Source organism: Anoplopoma fimbria, chromosome 24 (assembly GCF_027596085.1).
Source record: "Anoplopoma fimbria isolate UVic2021 breed Golden Eagle Sablefish chromosome 24, Afim_UVic_2022, whole genome shotgun sequence".
NCBI classification, from domain to species: Eukaryota; Metazoa; Chordata; class Actinopteri; order Perciformes; family Anoplopomatidae; genus Anoplopoma; species Anoplopoma fimbria.
In genome coordinates, this window is record NC_072472.1 from 19,583,123 (window position 1) to 19,608,619 (window position 25,497).

The 25,497-nt window shown below is 41.2% G+C and overlaps 1 protein-coding gene across 2 annotated transcripts in view; it reads left to right on the forward strand.

The window, feature by feature from the left end:
• The window catches only part of abr (ABR activator of RhoGEF and GTPase), a 119,051-nt gene that overhangs the window by 45,080 nt on the left and 48,474 nt on the right, over positions 1-25,497 (forward strand). The window contains exons 1-9 of one of the 2 annotated variants that reach the window (XM_054625311.1): positions 3,376-3,571; positions 6,227-6,325; positions 9,405-9,590; positions 15,352-15,459; positions 16,057-16,117; positions 20,558-20,610; positions 21,892-22,032; positions 22,898-23,019; positions 24,959-25,127. In XM_054625311.1, coding sequence (XP_054481286.1) covers positions 3,452-3,571; positions 6,227-6,325; positions 9,405-9,590; positions 15,352-15,459; positions 16,057-16,117; positions 20,558-20,610; positions 21,892-22,032; positions 22,898-23,019; positions 24,959-25,127 — 1,059 coding nt within the window. In that variant the 5' untranslated portion in view covers positions 3,376-3,451. Of the gene's footprint in view, positions 1-3,375; positions 3,572-6,226; positions 6,326-9,404; positions 9,591-15,351; positions 15,460-16,056; positions 16,118-20,557; positions 20,611-21,891; positions 22,033-22,897; positions 23,020-24,958; positions 25,128-25,497 lie in introns of those variants that run through there. The other variant, XM_054625310.1, reaches the window with a different exon arrangement.

Sequence of the window (25,497 nt, forward strand, 5' to 3'; positions counted from 1 at the left end):
CCAGTTATTTAGAAAAGCTGATGCAAAAAGCTATCATTAAATAGAAATATATCGGGTCATTGTCATTACACTGGTAGATAGTTGCAATAAAGCACTGATATAAAAACGCTGAAAGTTTTCAAATTGCTTTGACCTGCATATTTCAGCGTTCTGATATTTACTCATTCCCTCCTTCATGTCAGTAGGTCAGGGTTAAGCAGGGATTTTTTCATGCCTTGCAGCTTTGTGTGTGTGGGTGTGAGTGTCTGTGTGTGAATGACTGTGACTTGTGTCGTCCTGTGTGACCACTTGTGTGTGTCTCACTGTGTGTGCGGGTGTTTTAGCACCCGGGGAGGCTCAGCGGGAGGCGTGTTGACCCTGACCTGAACCGACCCTGCCACACACCCACACACACCCACACCCACACACACACACATGCACACACGCACACACACACACACACACACACACACACACACACACACACACACACACACACACACACACACACACACACACACACACACAGAGAAAAAGAGGCTAGCAGGCGTTCCCTTTACACGTCACAGCAGCTTTGACATGCAGCATGAAAAACCTTGAAAGAATTATGGCTCAGACTTTTGTTATATGATTTATACCTTCATACTTCTCCATAACACATTAAACAGAAATGTAGTTTTCCTGGTAAATGCCCTCTCTCTCTTGACACCTTTTGTAACAATTCCTCAGGATCACCTTTTCCATCCTGAATCTCACAGCTCCCTCTTTCTCTGTTTGCTCCTAAAGTCTGCGTGCTCTCTCCCATTGGCTCTTTTTTTTAAAAATCTCTTCTCCAAGCAGCTCTGTTATCACTGTATAATCTTGGTAATGTAAATACAACGTGGCCTTGATCATTGCAGTTGTTTTATGAATTATTAAGCTCATTGTTCTCTTGAATTCATAGTGAGTCACTCTGTGCTGGGGTCAGCTCCTATAAGTAAAATTGTGTCTCCATCTAGTGGACAGTTTGGGTAAGAATATTTGAGACAGGACATTTTCACATGATGAAACCATTATAAAGAGAAGGAAGGAATAGCTTGATGACTTGTTGCTAGAGGCTAGCTAGAATCAAGTATCCTTAATAATAGCCATCTTTTTTTTTTGTTAGTTTTTTTAACCTAACACGGTTTTCAGAGTTATTGCCAAGTAGGTTCCGATATACAACACATTTGCTTTGATATATTGGTGCATAACCTACACATAGGAAGAGATATTTTAATTAAATTAAAAGTATTGCGAAAGCGATGAAACATAAATATAGTATATATTTTTGTTTTTTACAAAAATATGAAAATACTATCAAATATTTACAAGAAACCTATGTATAGAATGGAAGATAAATACTATCTAAATATGGAAAAAATGCTATAAAAATATGTACAAGAAACATAGGAATAGAAAAGAAGAAAATTGCAATAAATTATGAAAATAATACCTTTAAATATGTTCAGTATATCTTAATAAAAGATGGAAGGGCTGTGCCATTTTTAATAGTGGTGGTTTGTTTTTTGCAGAAATGTGCAGAATTGTAGACTGAGGTTCCCAGTACCAAGTTAAAAAAAAGAGCATGAAATCCTTCCACCTTCAAGAAGCCATGATTATGTGCATAATGATGGGCATATTGTTGCAATGGATAATCTAGATTTGTAGTTCTGGTGGCATATTCTGTATTTATTCACCCTGTCCTTTCTATATCCACTGGACACTACACTTTAAAAGCAAATTTAGGAAAAGCATTTCGTAGTGCCAGCTGGTTTGAAACTGCAAAAGATTGTTTGTTTTTGGTGGAGGATTAGCGTCAGAGGCTGCAGCCACGTGGACTATAAAAGTCTTATTTCCACTGAAGTCGTCCATCTCCTCACCGCCTTGTTAAGACAGCCTTTTCTTTCCGCTGAGTTTGCCTTTCATCCGCTGACATGAGAGAGCCAACGCTGACACCAACATGCCAAGATTCATACATTCAGCATGAGCAGCGCGTTTGTAAATCACATGCATGAGAGTGAAATTAACTTGGAGATATTTTTAGAAGATATAGATATTTTTTTTGTATTCTGGGATGCTTCAGAACCATAGTTTCTCCACTGTTTCTTCTTGAGGTTAACCTTTTTTCCCTACTTTTAAAGGGTTCTCCTTGTTTGAATGGAGGGTCGAAGGATAGAGGATGTTGCATGAGGCAAATTGGTGATTTGGGCTATATAAATAAAATGGACTTGACTAGTTTCATGCTTTTGTTTTTTCAATTTTCTTTTTATCCTCCTTGTTTATTTATAATTTATTTCCCCATTCTCTTTTTTTAGATCTGACGTTATTTTCTTTCCTTTGTCCTCTTTCTTATATATTTCTATCTCCACCCATATTAATGACCTAGAATTTCTAGCCACAAGCATGAATTTACTCTTATTTACTTCGAAGTTCTGTGCTTGTAAAAATAAGTTTGACCTACATATATATAATATAGGCTAGGAGGTTAGCAACCTGAGGAGCTAGCCTAGATTTTGCAAGATTAGTTTTGCGGTAATGGCCATAGCAGATGAATTGTGGGACACTCTGAAGAGCTGGCCGGAGAAACTGAGAAAATCTGGAGGGAGGCTGACTTCCTGTAAAGTGGCATCTAAGGGTCAGTAGCAGGGAGAGAAGTGGTGACGACTGAACTGTATTTATTCACCGATACACTCAAACTCATAGCTGAATCATCACATCTGGATTGGGACAAGTCAATCACTCCCTTTTCTTGTATCCAGAGTTATTGATTTTGTCGTCTTGGTGCACACGAGTCGCTTTTTTTTCTTTTTCTCTCCACAGTATTTTCCATCCCATGTTCTGCTTGTGCTAAACTGCTGTTGCCCGTTGAACTATGTGACCTGTAATTAGAATCAGCCGCACCAGCAGCACATTAGCTTGTCTCAGCTCCACATCCAAGGCTCTCAGCAGATCAATAAAGACACAATGGTCGGATAGAAGGAGAGCAACTCTTAACACTGTGAGAGAGCAAACTGTTTGTCCCAAGGAAGTGCCTTTTGCCTGAAGATACGGAAGAAAGAGACCAAGAGAGTGAAGCACACTGACTCTCCGGGCGAAGCGCAGACAGAAGTGCTCTATGCAGCCATCGAGGAAGTGGTTGGATAGCTTAGCTGTGAGGGGAGGGGCAGACGTGGAGGAGGGCAGACCTCATCGACCGAGGTGGAACACTGTGTTGCACACACACACATGCACACACTCACACCAGGAAGCCCAGCAGAGGAAGGGGGTGGGGTTGTGTAGGCGGGGTCCTCTCTTTCTCTCTCTCTCTCTCTCTCTCTCAATCGGCGTCCAGACGACTTGCTCTGAGGGGAAAACACTGATGTGTCCAGGCAGGCCCTGAAGAGAGGGAACCTCGGGGGGCAGAGAGGAGAGGGAAGGAGGGAAGGAAGGAAGGAAAGAAAGAGAAATAATCATGGAGGAGGAAGAGGAGGAGGTGCTGGGATACTTGGACAGGGTGCTGGAGGAGGAGGAGGTGTTTGGATATGGAGATGGGGAGCTGGATCCCATCACTCCGATGCATAGACAGTTCAAGGTGAGACAGCGGCTGGACAGCCGGATGCAGGGGATAAACAACACACACAACACACACACACACACACACACACACACACACACACACACACACACACACACACACACACACACACACACACTTTACACACTTCTCCGGCTAACACCCTGACCGGACTTGAAAGCTTGGCTATATATAGCAAAGTGGAAAGTGCTATTGGTGTGTTTGCCGTGATGTGGCGTCACTGCTGTGTGTGTATGTGTATGTGTATGTGTATGTGTGTGTGTGTGTGTGTGTGTGAGACAGCCATTGGTGTGACAGCCATTGGTGTGACAGCGTGGCTTGATGAGGCAGCTACTCTGAAGCACATGTCTTCTCACTCTGCTGCTTTTAAAAACTGCTGGTCTTTTTTTAAATAGTAACTTCTGTCTGTTAAGAAGCCTGCATGTGTTTCGTGTGTAAGTGTGTTCTAGCGTGTTTGTGTGTGTACTCCTCCCACTAGATGAATTGACAAATGGCAGGGCTGCCTGCAGTGTGTTGTTGCCGGTCATTCTTGATATCAGTTCCTTTATCACACAGAATAAGAGCAGAGGGCACAGTAAAGTAATAAAAGAAAGCATGCAGCTATTTTTCTCTATGAAGATAGTAACTGAAAAGTGCACAAAACAGGAGCAGGTTGCCATGGAAAAATAAAATAATTTCACCGCTCATGTATTTCTCATCTTGCCCTCTCACCATACAGTAGCTCTTTGTACAGCTGAGGGGAAAATATTCCCACTGTTGGGGGGAAAAAACAGTTTTCCCCTTCCTTCCCCAGTTTTTTTTTTTTCTTCTTCTTCTTCTTCATCTAACTGTGACATGTTTGTCACTGAAGGAGTTAACCTCTACACGTCACCAACACATACTCGTTTACTTTGACGCTAAAATGCCTTTGTTTGGTCAAGAGTCAGGAAGAGTACACAGGTCTGGCCTCATGTCTCAGAAGAAGTAGCCCTGGGATGTAATTTCAACCAAAGCACTATGACATTTATTAAAACAAAGTTGTCGGGAGATGTGGACTCACATATGGTTCGTGGTGCTTAAAATAAATGATGAGCCTGCAGCAGCACTTCCATATCAGAGAAGCATCTCAAGAGTCTGGAGAGGAAATGCGACTCATCTCTAGTGCTGCTTTTGTGCTGAGTTTTAGTGAGAAGGAAACTTTTCTTTCAGTTTCTCTAAAGAAATACCAGCATTTAAACCCTGCTCAAGACATACAAACTTTCCTCCACATAATTAAAAGAGTTATCACAGAATTTGAATATGTGACTAAATATTTCCTGCTAATTCTCTGCTGTTCTCCAGTAAACTTGTTTCTAAATCAACTTCTTAATATTCCTGTAATTAAGAAAAGGATATACTGTGTACATATGCTGTACATGACTACACAGTGTACCTCCTGTCTTGAGGGATAACATCAGTGTCAGAAGGTGGATGTCAGTCATGATTGGGTTAAAACAATGAGATCATGGCAGCCTCCTTGTCTTATCAGGCAGCGGTGGTGTGCTGATATCATTGTGAGGATCTGGTCGTGTTAATAATTAATCTTCCTTTCTGCTCTCATGGCTGTTCTTTGGCCTCCCTTAAAGCACATATGACACTTCAACGTCACTTCGGCTAAGATTCTCCACTTTATTGACTTCTGTCTGTGTGCATGGACGCGTGAATGACAGCCTGAACAGCTGTACAGCTGTTGATTCACTGTTGAGCAACTGGATACGCAGTTTTATTATGGAGGAATATTTAAATGAGTGTGCATTGTGAAGCTGTCACACATTTTAATTGTTTTGGTCAGCACATGTTTGAATATGCTTCATAAATAGTGTCAGGACTCAGGACTGTGAGATTATATTAACACCACTGTGGATTTTTTGCCATTTACATTATAATGTGAATCATGTATATATGTATGTATATATCTATATCTAGATATATCTATATATATATATATATATATATATATATATATATATATATATATAGATAGATAGATAGATAGATAGATGTATATATCTATATATATCGCCATATATAGACTTGGCGATACAAAAAAAGGTGTGTCTGCCTTGTCTATTTCTCTACTTTCTGCCCAATGCATGCTGGGATTAGTAAATCTGCCTCAATCGGAATAAGCAGAAAGATGAATGATAACTGTCAAATATTTCACCTCAGTTTAACCTTTCTAGCTAACTGCTTGCAGCTACATTTCTCACCTTTATCCTTTGAAGAATTCTTACTCAGACTAATGTTTTCCTTAATAAAGGATTAAAAGTTTATGTGCTTCCTGTTTTGCACTCACTCCGGGACTTCCCTGATATTAAAGTCAAAATACAATAACTGCCTGGAAGCCCTAGGAGTAAGATTTCCCCACAGGAAGCAAGCCATTTACGTCGGGTTTTAGACTAGCTTGAATTGCTAATAAACATTTCTACACACATTGTATGTGTGTGTCTTGTTCTCATGTTTACCTGATGTGGTAATTGCAATGGCATCATGCAGGAAACAAGCTTGAGTCATTGTCCTGTGATGAAATTAATCCTGGATACAAGTAGTTTACCAAAAATTATCCTTGTTTGTATGAAATGTACAACTACATGTGTTATGGGCTATTACATTCGGCTCTGTTTTCTTCTGCAGGGAGACATAGAGAAAGGACTGGAGATGAAGAAACTGGTGCTGTCTGGTTTCTTGGCCAGCGAGGAGATCTACATTAACCAGCTGGAGGCCCTGCTACTGGTGAGACACACACACACACACACACACACACACACACACACACACACACACACACACACACACACACACACACACACACACACACTAACATACAGTGCAAATAAAGCAGCTGGAGTGAAGATAATTTCCCTTTCTGACACGGACGTATTTTTCGGGAAAAACCACATGCAGCATGCATCATGTTCCAGTGGAGCAGGCCAGTGTGAGCTGTCAGCATTATTAGTGGATAATGGTCAAACTGAAAGCAAGACAACAGTCGCTGCAGTTTCCTGCATTGCTCATTGAACATGCTTCCCCACTGCTCAGCAACTTTATTTTCATATCCTGCCGGTCTCAACCACACGATGCACTTTGACCAACATTAAGTCAGTTTGACATCAAACCGTATAGCAATGCACAGACAGTCACACAACAGTTATAGTGCAACGTCACCACACAAAAAGCTGTAGTCAGTAGTCAGTCAATCGGGTAAAAAAAATAAATAAAGATTACTGGCAGAAATCTGGTCCATCTCTCAGTTCCTTCTCTTTGAACCATCAGTGACGACACAAGTCATTATACAATTCGTCCAATAAAGAGTCTGTTCTTGTCCTCCTCCACTTCCTCACACATTGACAGAATGTTTAAAACATACAATGTGATCACACTTTATTAAAATGCGTTTCTTTTATTTTGCAGGTTTTAGTTTACGCTGCCAAATTAAAAACAGTCAGGACTTCTAAACAAAACGCACAATGTTTTGTATTGTTTTTTTGATATCCCCCTTTGTCAACACTCCATGATAGAGATTATGGATGGTGAATTTGACAAAGTCTAGGCAGACTGTTGCTGATAACAGACAGCCAGCAGTTGCTTGTGCTTGGATCTTTTGGTGTAGCGGAAAACGGCTGACTGGTGTTAAACAATTTTTTTAATTGGTCTGGTATTCAGGTAGGGTGCTGCAGATGGCAGCTGCTAAACGGTTTTTAACAGCCTTGGGCAACTCCACCTTGTCAATATACGTCCACTTTGTACATCCAACTTAGTTGTTGTAATTAGTGTCTTCCTACATTATGGAAAGGACCCTACAGAGAGATTACAAGTTTTTCTAAACCTGAACCACTCCTTATCCCTAACCACCAATGGGGGCTCTATCATTTTAACAGTAAGAAAACACTGTACGATGAGGGAACAGAGTTTGACGCAACAAAATGAAACCGTGTAAAACTCAAAACACTATCTGCTTCAATCCAACCAAACAACAAAGATATATTACACATTCTGTTAGCAATAACTTATTTCACATCATGCAATAAAAAAAAAGTTAAATTTAAGGACAAGGAACACAAATATAAGATTGATTTACCCTGTCTCACTCAAATCTAGCATAACCTCCACATTATCGAATTCAGCTAAATTTAACATAAAGCTAACCTTTCTGAACTCCACTCACACTAACTTTAACTTATGTTTCCAGTCACATGACGCACAACAGACATTTTATTTCCCTGTAGGGTCCTTTTCATAATGTTGTCAGACACTTAAAATAACAATCTGATCCCATCAGTGGCAAAAACGAGCACTCTTAGTGCACTTACATTTTTAGTGAGGAGTTGCCCCAAGCGATAACCTTACAGCCTGTTTACAGCATACCCGATCTCAAGAAATGTCTCACATAAACACAAAAAACATGGGTTTCAGGTTGAAAAATACCAAAGTTACCCTTTAATACCTGATGAGGTAACTCATGGCAAGGAAGACAGACAAGTCCATTGTATATAGTTTGTTGTCTCAGACACAAACTCCTAACAAACCCCCTCACTGTGCTTCAAAAAGACAGAGAACAAATATAATTCCTCTCACCTGCCAAATAGCCCAAATGAAAGGAGTAATGGAACTGGTTCAATGTTGTAGATGTAAAAAAGTGATACACATAACTGAGACGCTGACGGGATCAGGATGTAGACTCAAGAAGAGCACAAGTACTATGGCAGAATTTCTGTCTGGTAACATAACTTTTAGGGTGGAAATTGAAAGGTCCTTTCATTTCCTTTCCTCCTGGTTCCTCAACATCAGATGTGTAAATAAATCAGATGTTATAGATATGAAAAGGGGGCAAAAGCTTTGAGGACATTTGAATATCACTTTTTTCAGGTGCTCCTGCATTATCAATATCAATGCGATGCCACACACAAAAATAGCTGTATTAAGAATGACCATTTGTTAATATGCAGGAACACCCTTCCCCTGCATGGCCTGGGACCATAATATATCGGTTATTATCAGTACCTATTTAAATATTGACTTTCCCATTTGTTAATATAGACCAGTAAATTGTCTGTTTTAGTTTTAAATTAAAAAAGGTATAATTTCGAACAACTAAAATGTTCTATTTGTGCAGCCTCCATAACCACATGATGGAGCTTATAACCTGGAAAAATAAATGGAGATAACACTGTTGTCAGACCTGATGGGGGCTGCTCAGCTTCATGCTTTGCCTTCATACAAGCCCCTGCAACCAGCGGGAGGCTGACTCATCATCAGCCAGAGGGAATGTCTGTTTCCATGACGTGAAAGCGTTTTTGTTTTTACTGTAATTCAGGGTCCCTCCCCACGCTGTCCACTCCGAACATATCTATGATAAACTGAATTGGCATACAATCTGACTGGTCAGAAACGGCACTGCAGGGAGGACAGTCACCCAATTGCAGAGCACAGAGGCTAAGATTACAATGCTTATCCCTGGGAGACGCATGGAAAGATCACAGATAAAGATCCTTTTTTCCAGGCACTTGACCAATTAGGCCACTGACTGGCCAATTAACTGCCTCAAATTGTAGTCACAATCAAAGTCTGCTCTTAAATTAGACAGGACCGTAACCCATTTTATCAGAACTTTCTGCCATAGTGAAATGCTTTGCATAACTTATCTTAACAAATACTTTTTGAAATTGCCGGAGAAGAAACATAAAATGAGTTGACTTATGATGTGTTGCTTTCTAGGTATTCATATTGTTAGCGTAGTTAACCTTTTGGAAAGATACTCAAGGTTTGACCTCGGTTGTTTTTTCACTGGGTCTGTCTGTCTCCGATCATCCAGCCCATGCGTCCTCTGAAAGCCACGGCCACGACCTCGCAGCCCGTCCTGACCATCCAGCAGGTTGAGACCATCTTCTACAAAATCCAGGACATTTTTGAGATCCACAAGGAGTTCTACGACGCCCTCTTACCCAACATCCAGCAGTGGGACGAGAAGGTCACCGTGGGACATTTGTTCCAGAAGCTGGTGAGTCTGACGAGGGCCAGAAACTACAGCGTGTGGGTCTTTTTCTTTCTTTCCCTCTCCGATCATTTGCAGGGTACACTTATATGAGGGAAAATTGTGAGACTCTATTTTTACTCTGTGAATCACTCGTCTAAATCACACTCCATGTGAGTGTGTGGGTGTCTGTACTCTCCCGTGTCTGTGGTCTGAGTGCATTAGCAGAAAATGTTGCAGCCTCCGATCCATAACGCCGTCATGTTTGCGCTGGATTATGTTTCTTAAACAGGCGCTCTCAGTACATTGTGTGTGTGTGTGTGTGTGTGTGTGTGTTGTGTGTTGTGTGTGTGTGTCTAGAATTAGCCAGGCTCCAGGCCTCGACTAGAACTCCCTCTGTGTTACATCATTACATTGTCACATTTGCAGTGAGTGGATAATGCAATTTGAACAGGGTGTGTGTGTCTGTTGTAGATGCTCATTACATTTGATTGGCATACTGTAGACCAGCTGACGCAACATGCTGCAATAGACACTTTCAGCTGGGATGTTAAGAAGCTGTACTTTGACTAGGAAAAATGTATCCACATAGAGATTACATTTACATGGTTGTGTGCCCATTCAGTGTGTAAAGTGTAGAGGCAGTCATAAGTAAAAGTTGTTATCTTCAATGGCCAATTTGAACTATTTGGTACCGAGAGCAGTAGTGTAAATAAACCCTGACACACTGTGTCCTGTTAGTTCACTCTGACTACGTCCCACTGTGGTGGCAGAATATTGTGGTTTATTATTTTCCTGGACTGGAAACTAGGCGGACAAACAAATTCTCTATTTAGGGAAAGTGTTAGTGAACGTCTGTGAGCCTCTTCTACCTGACAGGAACAACTGGGTTCTTCACAGTAATGAACATCAGAACAATACCACAGAAAATGGAGAATAAAAATATAATTTCAGCCATTTTGTTAACTGAAAATATACAATATATATATATACCACTAATAAGGTTCACATATTTTCTTTTTTGCCATCCAGCTAAACTTTTATTACTGTGATTTTTACAGCCTTACTTTGTGATATGATTTTTAAAAGATATTAGAACAACAAACTATTATTATTAACTTATAAGTTATAAATTAATACTTTCCCTAACATCATTCCACTCCAATACATATTCAGTTTCGTTGTGGATTTGATGTTAAATTTGTAATTCATTAGTTGACTGAAAAACCTATTAGCCTATTACCTTATTACACATTCACACAGGAAACTTCGTTAGCCTGACACTGACTTATGAGAACTGTATATGCAGTTTTTGAAAACCTCCCTTTAAGTTTTATGACAATAACCAGATAAATGTGATTGACTGATGTGGGATCAGCAGTTGAGCATTTCCTCCCTTTCAGCTTGCACCATTTGTTTGGATTTTAGGAGACGTAATTTATTCTTGCTAATTAGCTGGGTGTTAATCAGATGTCCCATTATGAGAGATTACTTTTGCCAAATCATGTAACCGCTGTTGTTTTGACTAGACCACAAGAATAAGTGTCATGCCAGCTCAGACAAATACCCTCCTCAGAACCAAGACAAGAGTCTTTTAGAGAGAAAAGTGAATGTGTGAAGTTGTTAACGTTATCTAACGTTAATCTTAGCATACAGTTAGACTGCAGGTCTGATCTTATCTTCAATTGCAGTTTTTACCATATATTTCTAGAATATTCAAGGTGTCCCACAGTTTGTTATCATAAGGTTAAACGTAAAGGTAAAATTACATGCTTCTGCTCTGTTCAACCACACTTCAGTGACTCAGCTACACATTCTAACCAGACTTTGGGTTTGACAGATGCATATCACAATTCAGCTTGAATAACTGAGTACATTTCATGCCATAGTTATGAGGAACCTGATTATGAGGATGTCTCTCTTATTCTAGTATAAGACGGGGCTTTTTGCCATGTTGCCATCTTTCACTTTTTATTTTAAACATCTCACAAAGGGTTTCAGGTACATTTTGATATTTTTTGAATAACATGTCAGCAAAGGTTAATATTAGCAGCAGCACACTATGATTTGAGGATTGCGGCTTCAAATTTATTCAGTGGGTATTACAGATAACGGATAAAATAGTCTGAAGGTGAAGTTTAAAGAAAGAAACAACGGAAATGGCTTCTATTTAGCCGATTTTCTCACTTTAGCACTCTGTTAACTAGCATCTGGTTTGAGACGAGCTAAGCTAGCTAGCCACTTCATCTGTAACTACTAGCTACTGTTCTACTGTTCAGTACTTAACTCATATGTGTTTAAAACAAGACAGTTAGGTGACCAAAGAAACAAAGGTTAGCTAGCTAATTAGCTAACTTTTCCACACAAAACTGACCAGTTTAGGGGCAAATAAAAAATGTACAGTAACAACACCACAGAAATGAACCAGTCATGTTGCTGTTAGCAGTAAATGTCTAAATCACAAACGGCTAATTAGAGCTGGCTATCAAACTTTAATACTTTTTTGTAACTACTCAATTTGTTAAATGCACGAGTGTTGAGATTACCGAAAGTTAGCTTTAGAAGTCTGGTCTGATTCTTAAGCTTGTCACTTATTCTTTGTGGTGATATATTAATTGTGTTAATTTTAATAAAAAAATATATATATAGTTTTTGTTTTGAGCAGCTTTGACATGTGTTAGAAAATCTTTAAAAAATGATTGGCTAAGCTACGTCAGCTTCAATTTAGAAGCAGATAAAATGAACAGAGCTCTCATGTAGAAATGTAATCCTTTTCAGTGGTTAAATAAGTATTTCCTCAGGCCTCCCTACTCTGTGGACCCCAGGAGTCGCACCACCAAGTGACACCTATTAGTGTAGTCATCAGCTCCCATCTGCACTGCGTATATGTGAGCATGTCATGAGGCAGCTAAACATTTAGTCAGAGGGGCAGTGTGAGGGTACAGATGGCAGTGTAATTAGCTGGTCTACTCCCTACTGCTCCATGTCAGCAGCATGGAGGCCACTGGAGAAACAAAGAGGGACAGAGTTACAGAAAACAGGCAGACGGGGGAAATAGAAGCCAGCCACAGTTCCAGCTTTTCTCACCTCTTTCAGACAGGGCTCAGCTGCAGCCTGTCAATGCCAGGATTGCATTTGACCGACCAAGTTATCAAAGTCCCTTGAGGCATTCCAGGGGCTTGGATAATTTGGAAAGTGGAAGGGTTTAGTCTTGCTACGGCCTTTTGATGAATTGCCATGGAATTTTATTCATGATATATTTAGGCATTCCAAAACGAGATGAGTCCTACTGACTTACTGACCTACTGTTTGCTCTAGCGCCACATGAGGTTGATATTTTTTGGCTTTATGTCAACTTCTATTGGATGGATTTTTCATGAGATGTGGTGCAGACATTGATGATCCCCCTAAGGATGAATATTAATAATGTGAGAGATCCTGGATCCCATACCCGGTTTCATCTAACATCAATAATCAGGTCGAAAGTCTAATTTGTGACCAAATACACTATCATCCTCACTTGTACTTTGTGTTTAGTCAAAATGAACAAATGGTCGTATCATGCTAACATGCATTGTCATTGTGAGCATGTAGGCAAGCTGATGTTAGCATTTAGCTCAAAGCATCGCTGTGCGAAAGTACAGCCTCACAGAGATGCTAGCATGACTGTTAGTCTTGTTCATTCATCTCTTCAGGACACAAATGTCTGCTGTGTAGTCTTGTAACTGGATTATTGTGTGTTATTCAGGTTACATGAAATGAAGTCAAGGTAATTTTGGGTCAAGGTTATTTCACTGTTAGACTGTGATTTATTTATGACTTATGCTGTGGCCACACTGTGATGCTGGTCATCGGAGAGTGATTGTTGTGGTGAAATCTCATCGGTTTGATGGAATCGGCATCATTAGTTACATGACATGTTTGCAACTGACTGTCGTTTGCGTGTTGCAGATCAAGGGGGATAATGTATTTTGGCAACAGGGGGTACTGTGGCCATAGTAGAGAATACAGAGTGCTGCATGTACAATATTTGATTGTGAAAATAATTGTTTACTCAGATTTCAATATGCAAGACACTTTGCTGTAGTCAAGCATGTCCAGAATACAGATATAGCTTTTGCTATATAGTCATCATGCTGATGTCAGCTTACAACTTTTATGACAAGCGTTGAGTAGTTAGCTGTAATCAGTGTTTTACTGCATAGCTATTATACTATATATGTTATATATGTTATTGCTTTGTTTAAATTTGTTTTGGTTTAGGAACATAACTATACAATTCCTCTGCATCCTCTAAAATGAAAAAAATGAAAAAAATTCCAGCAAAGGTTGGGCTATGTTCTGTGTGTTGCATTCAGAGCTATAGAATCATGCATCAGGTATTGTTAGAAGGCATTTTGAAGTGCTAGAAAATGTCTATTTCCAGTCAAGACTCCAATACCCCCCCCCCCCCCCCCCTCTTTCTTTCTGTTTCATACCCTCCCTCTCTTTTTCCCTCCTCATCTTCTCCTTCCCGCCTACGCTCTCAAACACAAGCTGTTGTTTTCCCACCAGCCACTCTGACCCGTGATCTTGTTTGAAGTGTAGGCGCTGTGCTCGATGCGTTGCTCAAAGTCCTGCGTCGCAGTGACGGGCGTTTCTGGAGAGGTGAACTTATGAAATACTGTGATAACGTCAAGCTGCCAACTAACAAATCCTCTATCTTTGGAAATGTGATCCCACTCATGGTGGTTTCTCTCTTCCATCCAAGGTTTTGGTTTGACATGATAAAGTCAACAATTATGAAGAGATGATATACAGACAGTGACACTAGTTTGGCTGAGTCCTTCTCTGTGTTAGTCGTTATGTGGCTAAGTGTTTGTGTCAGGATGTGCTAAGATGACTAAATCACAAAATAACTGTTGGCTATTTGTTTTGTTTTCTGTCATATGTTCCTATGAAGTCTATTGATCTATAACACGATCTTTTAAGTGTCATATGAGGCCGGATGGTTCTTCTGACGTCTCCCCTCTTCACACTCTGAGGGAAGTGGAAGGAGAGGAAATGAAAATAGGAGGAAGGGGGGCTTTGAGGACAAAAATAGCAAGTCTTACTCATTCACTCTATTCAATTGAAACCAATCTCATTGCTTTAATAGGCTGCAGTCAGCTCTTCAGCCTAGCCATTCAAGCATGGCTGTAGCAGGATGCATATTCATGCACCGCTGGTCTGCAGCTTGTGTTACAATGCACATACAGCGCAGCAGAGAGGGGCTGTTAATGAAAGGGGCGAGGAAAGAGAAAGTGAATCTGTTTCAGTCAGGAGGACTGCACAGAGCAGGGTTATGGGAATGTGATTAGCCTTCGTGCATTGGCTTTACTGTGTGTGTGGTGGGGGGGGGATCACTTAATGTATGATGATAGAGCCAAAGAGGGACTGCAGCATAATTTTCAACCCCCCACTTCAGGTAAAAATCCTGATGGAAATGTAAATGAATTAATCTGCCAGAGCCCTGTATTAATTTTAATGTGATTGCTTGACAGTATGTATGTAAGAAGGTACAGAAATGATATTTGAAGGTGAATGAAAGTTGTACTCGGTTCACTATGTTGTGGTTACCTGACATGACAGACTTGTGTTTTGATAGTAAATGTATTAGACGGTAAACCAGTTGCTCATTGGATCTGAATTGTCCTTTTAAATCAATTAACATCAAATACAAGATAAGGTTCATGCCACTTTCATTGTTTCACACCAGCTGTTTGTCTCCTGTACCTTAACGTATCTTGTTCTCTCTGATATTCCACAGGCCAGCCAGTTGGGCGTGTACAAGGCCTTTGTGGACAACTACAAGGTAGCACTAGAGACAGCAGAGAAATGCAGCCAGGCCAACGGACAGTTCCAGAAGATATCTGAGGTAAGTTCATCCTCAAAAGATGATCAGAGACTCGAGGAGCGGTTGGAAGGATGTAAGAAATGTCTGAATAGCAAATATGCAGCGTTTATTAGATTCTGGGTTTGTATTTGTAATATGAGGTGTTGTTGTCAACATCACGGTAATCATATTCTGTTAAGTGTAGGAGAAAACAAATGTTTATGGTAGGCCAGCAGAGGGGAAGATGGGCAGCTCGTAACATCCTCTTTTCGACAGGAAGCAACAGTATTTATGGGAAATGTGGTCTTATTTTGAGGAACACTATCTTAAAACACAATTAACAGATATATTGATGGTAAAATATGCTACAGTGCGCACGTTTCAGCTTTTTAGTGTTTGTGCAGATGAACTGAGTAATTCTCAACAGATAGTTTGGATTATACTGTAAATCTACTGTACATCAACACAAGGTGGATATATTTAGTATTGAGGGCTGATGGGGGGTTGTGTGTGTGTGTGTGTGTGTGTGTGTGTGTGGGCTGTGTGTGTGTGTGTGTGTGTGTGTGTGTGTGTGTGTGTGTGTGTGTGTGTGTGTGTGTGTGCGTGGTTAATTACATTGATCATTTCTGTTTTTTTCAGAACCTCAAAGTAAAAGGTCCTAAAGACTCCAAAGATTGTACCACAACTGTCTCAATGGAGGGTAAGTATGTGTGGGTGTGTGCATTGTAGTCTATATGTGTCTATTTGTGAGTGTTCATGTTCGTCCTTCCAGCCTAGCTTGCTGCTTTAAGACTCCGGTCCTGCCTCTTCTACTTGTGTATGCAGTGGTGGGCTTTGGGAGGCAAACTGGCACATGTGTGAGCTCTCTCTCTCTCTCTCTCTCTCTCTCTCTCTCTCTCTCTCTCTCTCTCTCTCTCTCTCTCTCTCTCTCTCTCTCTCTCTCTGCCCGTCTCTGCCTGAGAAAGGAGGCAGTGAGCGGGAGGACAGAGAGAGGAGAGGAGATGAGGGACATGGAGGTGCTTCTGGTCCTCAGACTGTGTTGTAACTGCACATACGGTAAAGACTGCATGTTACCATTGCCGCCGTTTGATGCAGCCAACTTGGAGTGTCCTTTTTCCTTTTTCCTGTCTTTTTTCTTTGAGCGAGGATGTGGTCGTCATTGATTCTACGGTAGATTGGTTGTGCACCGTGTTTACTGTGAAGTTATTTTCCTGTACATTTATGTGCAGTAGCCAACGTAATGAGGTGATGAGATCTTTTGAAGCATTGGAGCTTTTTGTGTGCTCCTCTGAGAATATGCAGCTCACCGGGACTTGCACACTCCAGTTGTTCATGTCTTTTCAACATACAGGATAATATACAGGAGGACAGCAGCTGTGTGTGTGTGTGTGTGTGTGTGTGTGTGTGTGTGTGTGTGTGTGTGTGTGTGTGTGTGTGTGTGTGTGTGTGTGTGTGTGTGTGTGTGTGTGTGTGTGTGTGTGTGTGTGTGTGTGTGTGTGTGTGTGTGTGTGTGTGTGTGTGTGTGTGTGTGTGTGTCAATTTACAGCCTCATGTACCTGTGAAATGTCTGTTAATGTATTCGCCGGAAATGAGGAGCAGCTTTTTTCTTCTTCACTGCTGAGACTGCACTGTAATATACTAAATTACTTTATGATTGGTTTGCCGTTCCATTGTTTTCCATGCTAGTGTCATATTCCCTCAACAATCAGTGTTCGTCAGCACCCAGGGCAGTTGATATGATTACTCTTTTGTATCGCGCTTCCTTAATTACCTGGCCAAGTAGTCCAGGGATTTCTCCCGCTCAACTCTGAAACTAGCGCTCCTTCTTTTATCATGCTTTCCTCCCACCTGCCTTTCTTCCTTGTACTCATCCATCAATCCTTCTCGCCTTCCATGTGATTTAAGTAGACCCCAGCCTTCCCCCAGCTTTTGTGTATTTTCTTCATTGAAATACATTAATTTGTCAGACTTGTTTACAGATAGCTCACTGTTTCATCTGCCAGCCACCTCCTAATGAATGGATGCAAATAGCAACACGAGTGTTAAATCAAACATCTGACATCCTGTTTTACATGTAAATTGGGACTCTTGCTCCCCACCATGACTGCTTTCTCCCTCTTTTCTTAATCCGTATATACCCCCTCCCTATCTTGTCATTATGCCTCCCTTATTTTCCCTCTCCTATCGCTCTCGCTCTGTCCTCGTCGTACTCCGTCACGCCTCCTGTCTAACATTGGCGGCCGAATATCTTGCCAAATAAAGCTGGCAGTTCTTGCGTCCAAGCAGTGGAACCGTGCAGTGTGTTGTCGTTCAAAGACCTTGTCCAGATTATCCATCCCCTCCTCAGCAAAGATGAACTGTCTGACCGTCAGCCAAGTCTTCAAGGCGACCTTGAAGAGGGGTCCAATCAGACACACCTCGCTGCGACGGGTCATCGACTTCCAATAATCCGCCTCTCTCTGTCTGATTCTATCTGTCTTCTCATCCTCTCTCGTCCTGTCTCTCGACTGGACTTTGAACTTTGCTGTAAAAGATGTTATCGATCTTTCTGTAACCGCAATGTGACCCCGTCAAGATTAATATATCTCAACTTCTATTAGAGGAATTTGATTTGATGGACATTCCTGGTCCTCAGAGAGTTAACACTGACTTCGGTGATCCCTTAACTTTCAATCAAGCGCCATAATCAAATCAAAATTTGTCCAGTACTTTGTTTTTTGACCAAATAGCTGCAACACTCACGACATCCGCATCAGCCTCAGCTGTAATTTGTGTTTAGTGCTAATTAGCAAACGTTGACATGCTGATGTGAGCATTGCCATTGCAGGTATGTCAGCCTGCCGACATTAGCGTAGCATTTAGCTCTACTGCTAGCATGGTTGTCGACTCGTGTTTCCAAATAGAAACAAGGTGCATTAGAATTTCACACATGCAGCACAAAGCACGTCCACACTAATCAATACAGCTGATTTAATGACTTGTATAACAACTGTACTGTACTAACACCTGAAACCTGAACTGTAGCAAAGCTAACCTAGAGTCACCTAGACATTCTGAAAAGTTGCTCTACTTGAGGTGAATACAAACGTGCACTCGCACATAATTAGAGGAATTGGCAGCCGCTTGTAGTCTGGGCAGGTCATGGAGCAAATCCTCCGGGAGGTAGCCGTATTGGTTCAGTGAACATTGACGGAGGCCGCATTATTAATGACCAGAGGGTGGAGAAACTTCAAAGAGCATCAGCAAGGCCCTCTAGAAGATTCTCTTTGGTCTTATAAAGTTGCTGAGTGTATGTGTGTAGGTATATGTGAGCACATGAGAGTTTTTTAAGTTTCATATGACAAGCCCTATCAGTATATCTGAACATGCTCCCTGGAGGGGTCCTTTTCATTTCTTTTAAGTTGAAGTAGGGGGCAAGAAGAAAGGAGGGCGAGCACTTAAAAGTGAGAGTACAGAGGAAGAAGAGAGCGATATAACATATACTGCTGTACAGTTGATGGGAGCAATGTACAATGGGTTAAGCAGACAAGTGTAGCACTGTTTCTTACTCTCTTTGAGAGCAGAGCACTGTCTCTCTGGGACGACCTGCCCTGCATACAGAAGGCTTATTCTGCTCTTTCTGTTTAATAATCAGTTGCTTTAAGTCTGCACTATAATAAATGGAGATTAGCTTGATCAGTGAGCGGAACATTGTCAGCTGCTTTCCAGACTTCTATGCCCTTGCGGTATGGTTTGTTTTTATTGCACACTTCACCCTTACGTTCTTTTTTTACTCCCTGAGAGCAAGTGCAGAGCAACATTATTATACATTTTTTTGCTTTGTGACACCAGCGGCATTATTATTTTGAGACTTTGAGACATTTTTTTGCCATTTCATTACGTGACTGCCTGAATCCAGGTCTGACGGAGGGAGACCTCCCTCTCTCTCCTCTCCTCTTTAATCTATGTGTTTGCTTCTTATTCATCTCAACCTAGGGGTTCTTACATCTGCCACCTTGCCTGCCGCCCGTCTCCTTTGAGTAATTTCTTCCCATCTTTCCTTCTGTCCTATGTGTGGGAGTTTCTCATCTAAAGCTGTCATGTATGTCAGACCTCCAGCTGTTCACACCACCTCAGCAGCAGCAAAGCCGTCCACGGAGGAAACCAGCCACGTGTGGCGGTGCAGGCTTAAGCTGTGATGTAGAGATATGAACACTGGCTTTTGGTCACGTGTCTGTCTTACTGTAGTGTAGAGATAAACATGCTTCCTTTTGTGCTGTTTATGTTTGCGTCCATGAGTCCAGCGTCCATGCAGGCTGTAGTTTACCTAGTAGCAGCTTAAATATGCAGTGGAAGCAAACTGTTTCCAGACCAATAGGAGGCTGTAGCATCAACCCCAGTGGTGGACTGCATGTTAAGCAGCCTGCCTACGGACTTGTGCGTGTGAGTGTGCGTGTGCGTGTGCATGCGTGCAGTAAACAAACTGCTGCATACTCCCTACCTTTAATCCACAGGGCATCACACATACAGTCAGAACTTTCTTTTTTCTTTTTTTTTTTTAAACAATAACATGATCCTCTGTTGATCCCCACATGGAAACTGTAGTTTATCTTGCTCCCCTTCACAGGAAGGTCAAAGGTCAGGGTCAGCTGCATGTATTGCTGAAAGCCCCTCTGGCAGTGTGGATAAGGCATGCAATAATACCGTCATCGGGCCGAGACTGGCGCAAATAGCTGGATTGGTTTTCAATGGGGCCAATCTCTTTTGACTGGAAAACTTATTCATGTTTATGTTTTGACCAATTTGTTGTGCAATTTATTATTTTGCTAATAAATAACGTATGTATGTAACACAATGTATGCATTTATTTATTACATTATGTTCAACAAAGTTAAGAAAGCGATATACAAGTCAAGCCTGATGTTGCCTTACACATAAAAGAGTGAGTCTCTTCCACACAGTGAGTCATACAGCTCATTATACATACAGCATATTATTCATACCGCTTGTCCGATACCAAAGCTCAGATATCGTTATTAGGACGGTGGACCTGTGACCTCCTGTTCTTCAGTGTGTGTGTCTGTGTATGACTCTCTGTCTGCTTGTACAGGCTTGTGTGTAAGCGACACTGACTCAGAGCCCTCCTCTTCTCTCCACACAGCTCTCCTTTACAAGCCCATCGACCGTGTGACCAGAAGCACCCTGGTTCTTCATGTGAGTACACTGCTTACACTCCCACAACTATATTTTACTACAATTGTTTTTCTTGTACTTTACTTTAATTTGATTTACATGCTACATTATACTCATACTATGAAAATATTGTACTCTTTACTCAACTACATTTATTTGACAGTATTGGTTACTTTTCACATTAAGAGTTTGGATTAAAAAAAAATATATATATATATATATATATATATATATATAGCAAAGACTAAACTTGTAGTTCCCAACCTTTTGGGTTTTTGACCCCGAAAAAGCTCTTTGTGTCTGGTTGGGGCCCCATGTCATGTTTCAGATGTCTATATATTGTTTGTAGTTCCATCATAGAGGGCTTTCCCCTTTTTCACACATTTAAATAACACTTTTTATTTATATAACATTTTGGAAAAAATATTCAACATTGCACCAAGAAAGCAAATTGACTTTTGCCTTTTCTTTTTAACTTGGTTTACGTTCCCTTTAACTTTAACACACACACTCACTCACCGGCTCTTAAAACTGAATAAACAGTTTCTACTAAAAATATTTAACTGTTGTGATAGACCCTACATTCCTCACAGCAAAGCCAACCTTGAGAGTAATATTCCAACTATTATACCTTATTTTTTGTTTCGCAATACCACACAGCAACCCAAAGCTGGAAAATCCGACCCTGCTTTGTGTTGTTTATCACAGTGCTCCAGCATTAATAAGCCTCCCTCTTTGGATGAGTAATAATAAGGTGGCAACTGCCAGTCAAGCCAGCAGAGAGATGCCTGGATGTGTCTAGTTACCTTATAGGAGTTTATTGCATGACTACGTTTCCCTAAAGCTGTCAGAGCAACAACATGACCAGTGCATCCAGACCGGCCGCGTGTTTCTACAAAGGTCATGTTCCTGCCATTCTTGCAAATGAGGAGGCGTTTGTTTTGGCAGGAAGAGGAGCCTCTGTCGGCTGTCCTGCTCATCACCCTGCTAAACTGATGAAAGCAGCTTCAATGAATACGAGGAAATTAGATTTTCAGAGATTACTTTAGTATGCAATGAGAAATCTTTGTATGCACAGCACAATTATGTTTTTAATTAAGAAGGCAAAATTAAACCAGAACTTCTGCTTATGCTTGGATGGCTTGAAAATGGATTTCTAACGATATACAGGATAAGACGTTTTTACCTCATTGCACCAATTATTATTTCTGTGATTTCACAGTTTGGTAAAGTTGTAGTTATCACAGCACAAACATTGACTGTGTGTGTTTGTGTAACCTTGTGTTTGTGCACGTGTTGCAGGACTTGCTGAAACACACTCCTAAGGACCACCCGGACTTCCCGCTCCTGCAGGACGCTCTGCGGATATCTCAGAACTTCCTCTCCTCCATCAACGAGGAGATCGACCCTCGCAGGACTGCTGTCACCACGCCCAAGGGAGAGGTGTGTGAGAGATATTTGAGTGTGAGGAATACTTTATATCAGTATGGATGAGACACAAGCCTAATGTATTGATAATTGACTTTGAGGTTAGATGCTGTGTCATTTACTGCAAGGAGAGAGTGACCCTGGATGAAGGAGAAAACTCTGCATGTAGAAAGGCAGCCAGGAATAACTTATAACTTAATTTAACGATGAAGCGATTTAGCATTACAATAATCAATCAATACAAAAAACAAACAAAAACTGGCTTAATTACCCACAATGCAACTGCCAACAGTTTGTTCCGAGTTTGGGATTTGTTAGAGCGCGCTATAGAGCTCTGGTAAGCTCACTTCTTCCTAACTCCACACCTCCAGATGTTTTTCATTCTAACTCGCTATATCATAGGCAGTTTATCACACTTCAGGCAGCTCACAAATGTAGTAATAATCCCCATTGATGGAGTTCCCCTTTGAGGTCTAACAAACAACTAACAAATTAGAGCAATATGCAACTGTCAGGCCTTTAATAAACACCTACATACATTTGCAAAGTGACTGTAGAGCTGATTGGGAGACAGTGTAGGCAGTGTGCGAAAAACACGGTCGGGGGGGTCCCGTCCATCGCTGTGACGTCATTCCTCACACTCACGTTTCAAATTTGTGAATAAATGTTTATTGAATAATGAAAGCTGCTGGGCATTAGTTAGCTTTTAAAGTAATTTTGGTGACGATGAAAATAATTGTCTTGTGATTGTAGAGACCCCCCCGGCATTTTGCAATTGAGGTTTTGAGGGGGTCTCAATTGTCAATCAAGGGGTCTCGAACCCCCGCCCATCTGGTTTGTTTGGTTGGACAACAAGAGGTGACATCAGGTGTTCTTCTAGGCTCGCCAGCTGGTGAAGGATGGATTCCTGGTGGAGGTGTCGGAAAGCTCCAGGAAGCTTCGGCACGTCTTCCTCTTCACCGACCTGCTGCTCTGTGCCAAGATGAAGAAGACGGCTGTGGGGTGAGTCCACCGTACCTTTTCTTCTATATCCAGAGGAGCATAGTTGTGTTGTTTTATTTAGAACAGAGCCATTTGAATATCCAATATCTCTCTATGTTTCCATCTGTGTGTCATTCATTCTGGCTGCCACATCAGCATCAACCCCCAACCTCTACTTTTGGACTTTTTGAAGCCACAATAACAAAGGCATTTTTCCTCTGGCAGTTTCAGAGAGTGGAGGAGACTAGCAGATATACACGGTGAACAGAGTGAGGATGAAGCTGTTGTGCAAAATAAATGTGTACGCACAAAGCTGAGGGGTCGTGTGTTTCAGGAAGCACTCCGTTTGGGCTGGAGGCAAAGTGAAGAGAGGTGACAGAAACATAGCAGTGGTGTTTGTGTGTGGCTTTTAACACCATTTGACACATGACCACAGATAAAGCGCCACATCTATGGGATTGCGTGACAATCGCCCCGTCAGCGTGCGGGCAGCAGCTGTTAGCCTGATTGGATCTTACTTTGGTTGAGATTCACCGTTTGTCCGTGTCAGCCTCCCCTCACTTGGAGGAACACACAGCGTTGCCATAACTACCAGACTTGTAAATTGGACTGTAATTGTCTAGAGCGTCTCTGTGTGCCGCCTACAGGCTACACACACACACACACACACACACACACACACACACACACACACACACACACACACACACACACACACACACACACACACACACACGCGAACGCACAGTTATGGAACTCTGTCACCTTGGGTAAAGTCACTGAGGATCCTTAGTCATATTTATATTAACTCTGTTTCTTGATACATATTTAATCATTTTCTTTATCTATAAATATTGAATTGCTATTGTTACTTAAGGGCTAGTAGATTGGATATAATTTATTCATACTCTATTTAGTTTAGCTCATTTTTGTTCATGTATCTGTGTGATGCAATATCTGTAAGGCTGTGTTTAAGTGCAACTCAATCCGCTGTACGCAGAGCAGAGACTGCACGAGAAAGAAATGAATGGACATTCTGTAAAAAATAGAGATTACAAAGATGAGAGAGACACTCAGAGGGTTTGACAATGGAGGGAGGCGAGAGATCAAAAGCTCGGTAGTGGCCTTCCAAGGGTGTAAAAGGATAAAGAAATACACCTGCGTTCCTCTAATTAGTATGATCCAGAAAAAAAACACGTTTCCTTCTAACGCCATGTCGATCGGAAATGTACAATAATCTATTTTAGATTAAAGTTAAATGAAGGATTTAGTCGTCACATATGCGAGTTTTCTTTAGGTGTGGATTCTTATTAACAAGCTGCTCAGACTGGCCTTCTGATGAAATTGTCTCAGCGGTAATGAGTTGACTGTGCAGCATCCAGGAATGCTAATGAGGGTCTCATTAGCGACAATGCAGATTGATCTTCTCTCTGCCCCGGTGGAAGTGGAAGCACATTTTCATTAACCTAGCACTGCAACTACATAAACAGGCTGAATATCAGGCTAACACAGATCTAGTTAGGCCTAAGGTGAAATGAGCATACTTTTGAATATAAAAAGAAGATGACCTTGAATTGTAGTTTTCTCATTGGCCAATTATTGTCACTAAAGGATGTTTTTTTTCTTCTTTCACTTCAGCTTTTTCTATTAGAAACCTGTGAATATTTGACTTTTTTATCGTGACGATGATTGTGTGTATTCATTACAGTTATGTCTCTACACCACAGCGACAAATTTAATCATCTCGACTCTTGCTAGTAATGCTTTGTCAAAATTAATGTCTGGTCCATCTGGACAGACTTGGAGAACTTTCTATCAGTTTGCAGACTGCCTTTGTTCTGTAGATCTCACAGAACAGCTACAGCTTTTGGTCTCCTCCTCTGATTTGTTGATTTATTGTACAATTCCTTTATTTATTGTGTTTCATGTCTCCTATAATCCCTCATCTGTCCATCTGCAGTCGCCATCAGCAGTATGAGTGCAAGTGGTACATCCCTCTGGCGGACTTGACTTTCCAGACCCTGGACGACTCGGACTCGTGCCCCAGTATCCAGGTCCTCCCCGAGTACGAGATCGAGGAGATGAAGATCAAGATCTCAGTCTTAAAGAGTGAGATACAGAAGGAGAAGGTAATCCTGTTTTTTACATGTGGATTTTAATTTATTTATTATTTTCATCATCTCTTGGCGGGACCTTCCAGGGTTCCTTAAAATGAGTCATTAGCTGGGTTCCTATTGTTCTAAGAAGCACAAACACATACAAGTGACTCAGGAGGGAAGTGAAGACTAATGAGTTCTCTTTGATAGCAATCTATTTATTTATTTTTTTCCATGGAAGACTCCCACATATCAGTGATTCCTTACTGGAAGCACTGCACCTTCCTTTTAAATCAGAAGTTGTTGCCCCACACCTTTGTTTGTCTTGGACAGGGTCGAGGTAAGGTCCAATGTGCCATGTGGCGAAACTCTAGTAACCGATGCAAAAGGAGTGACATCCCAA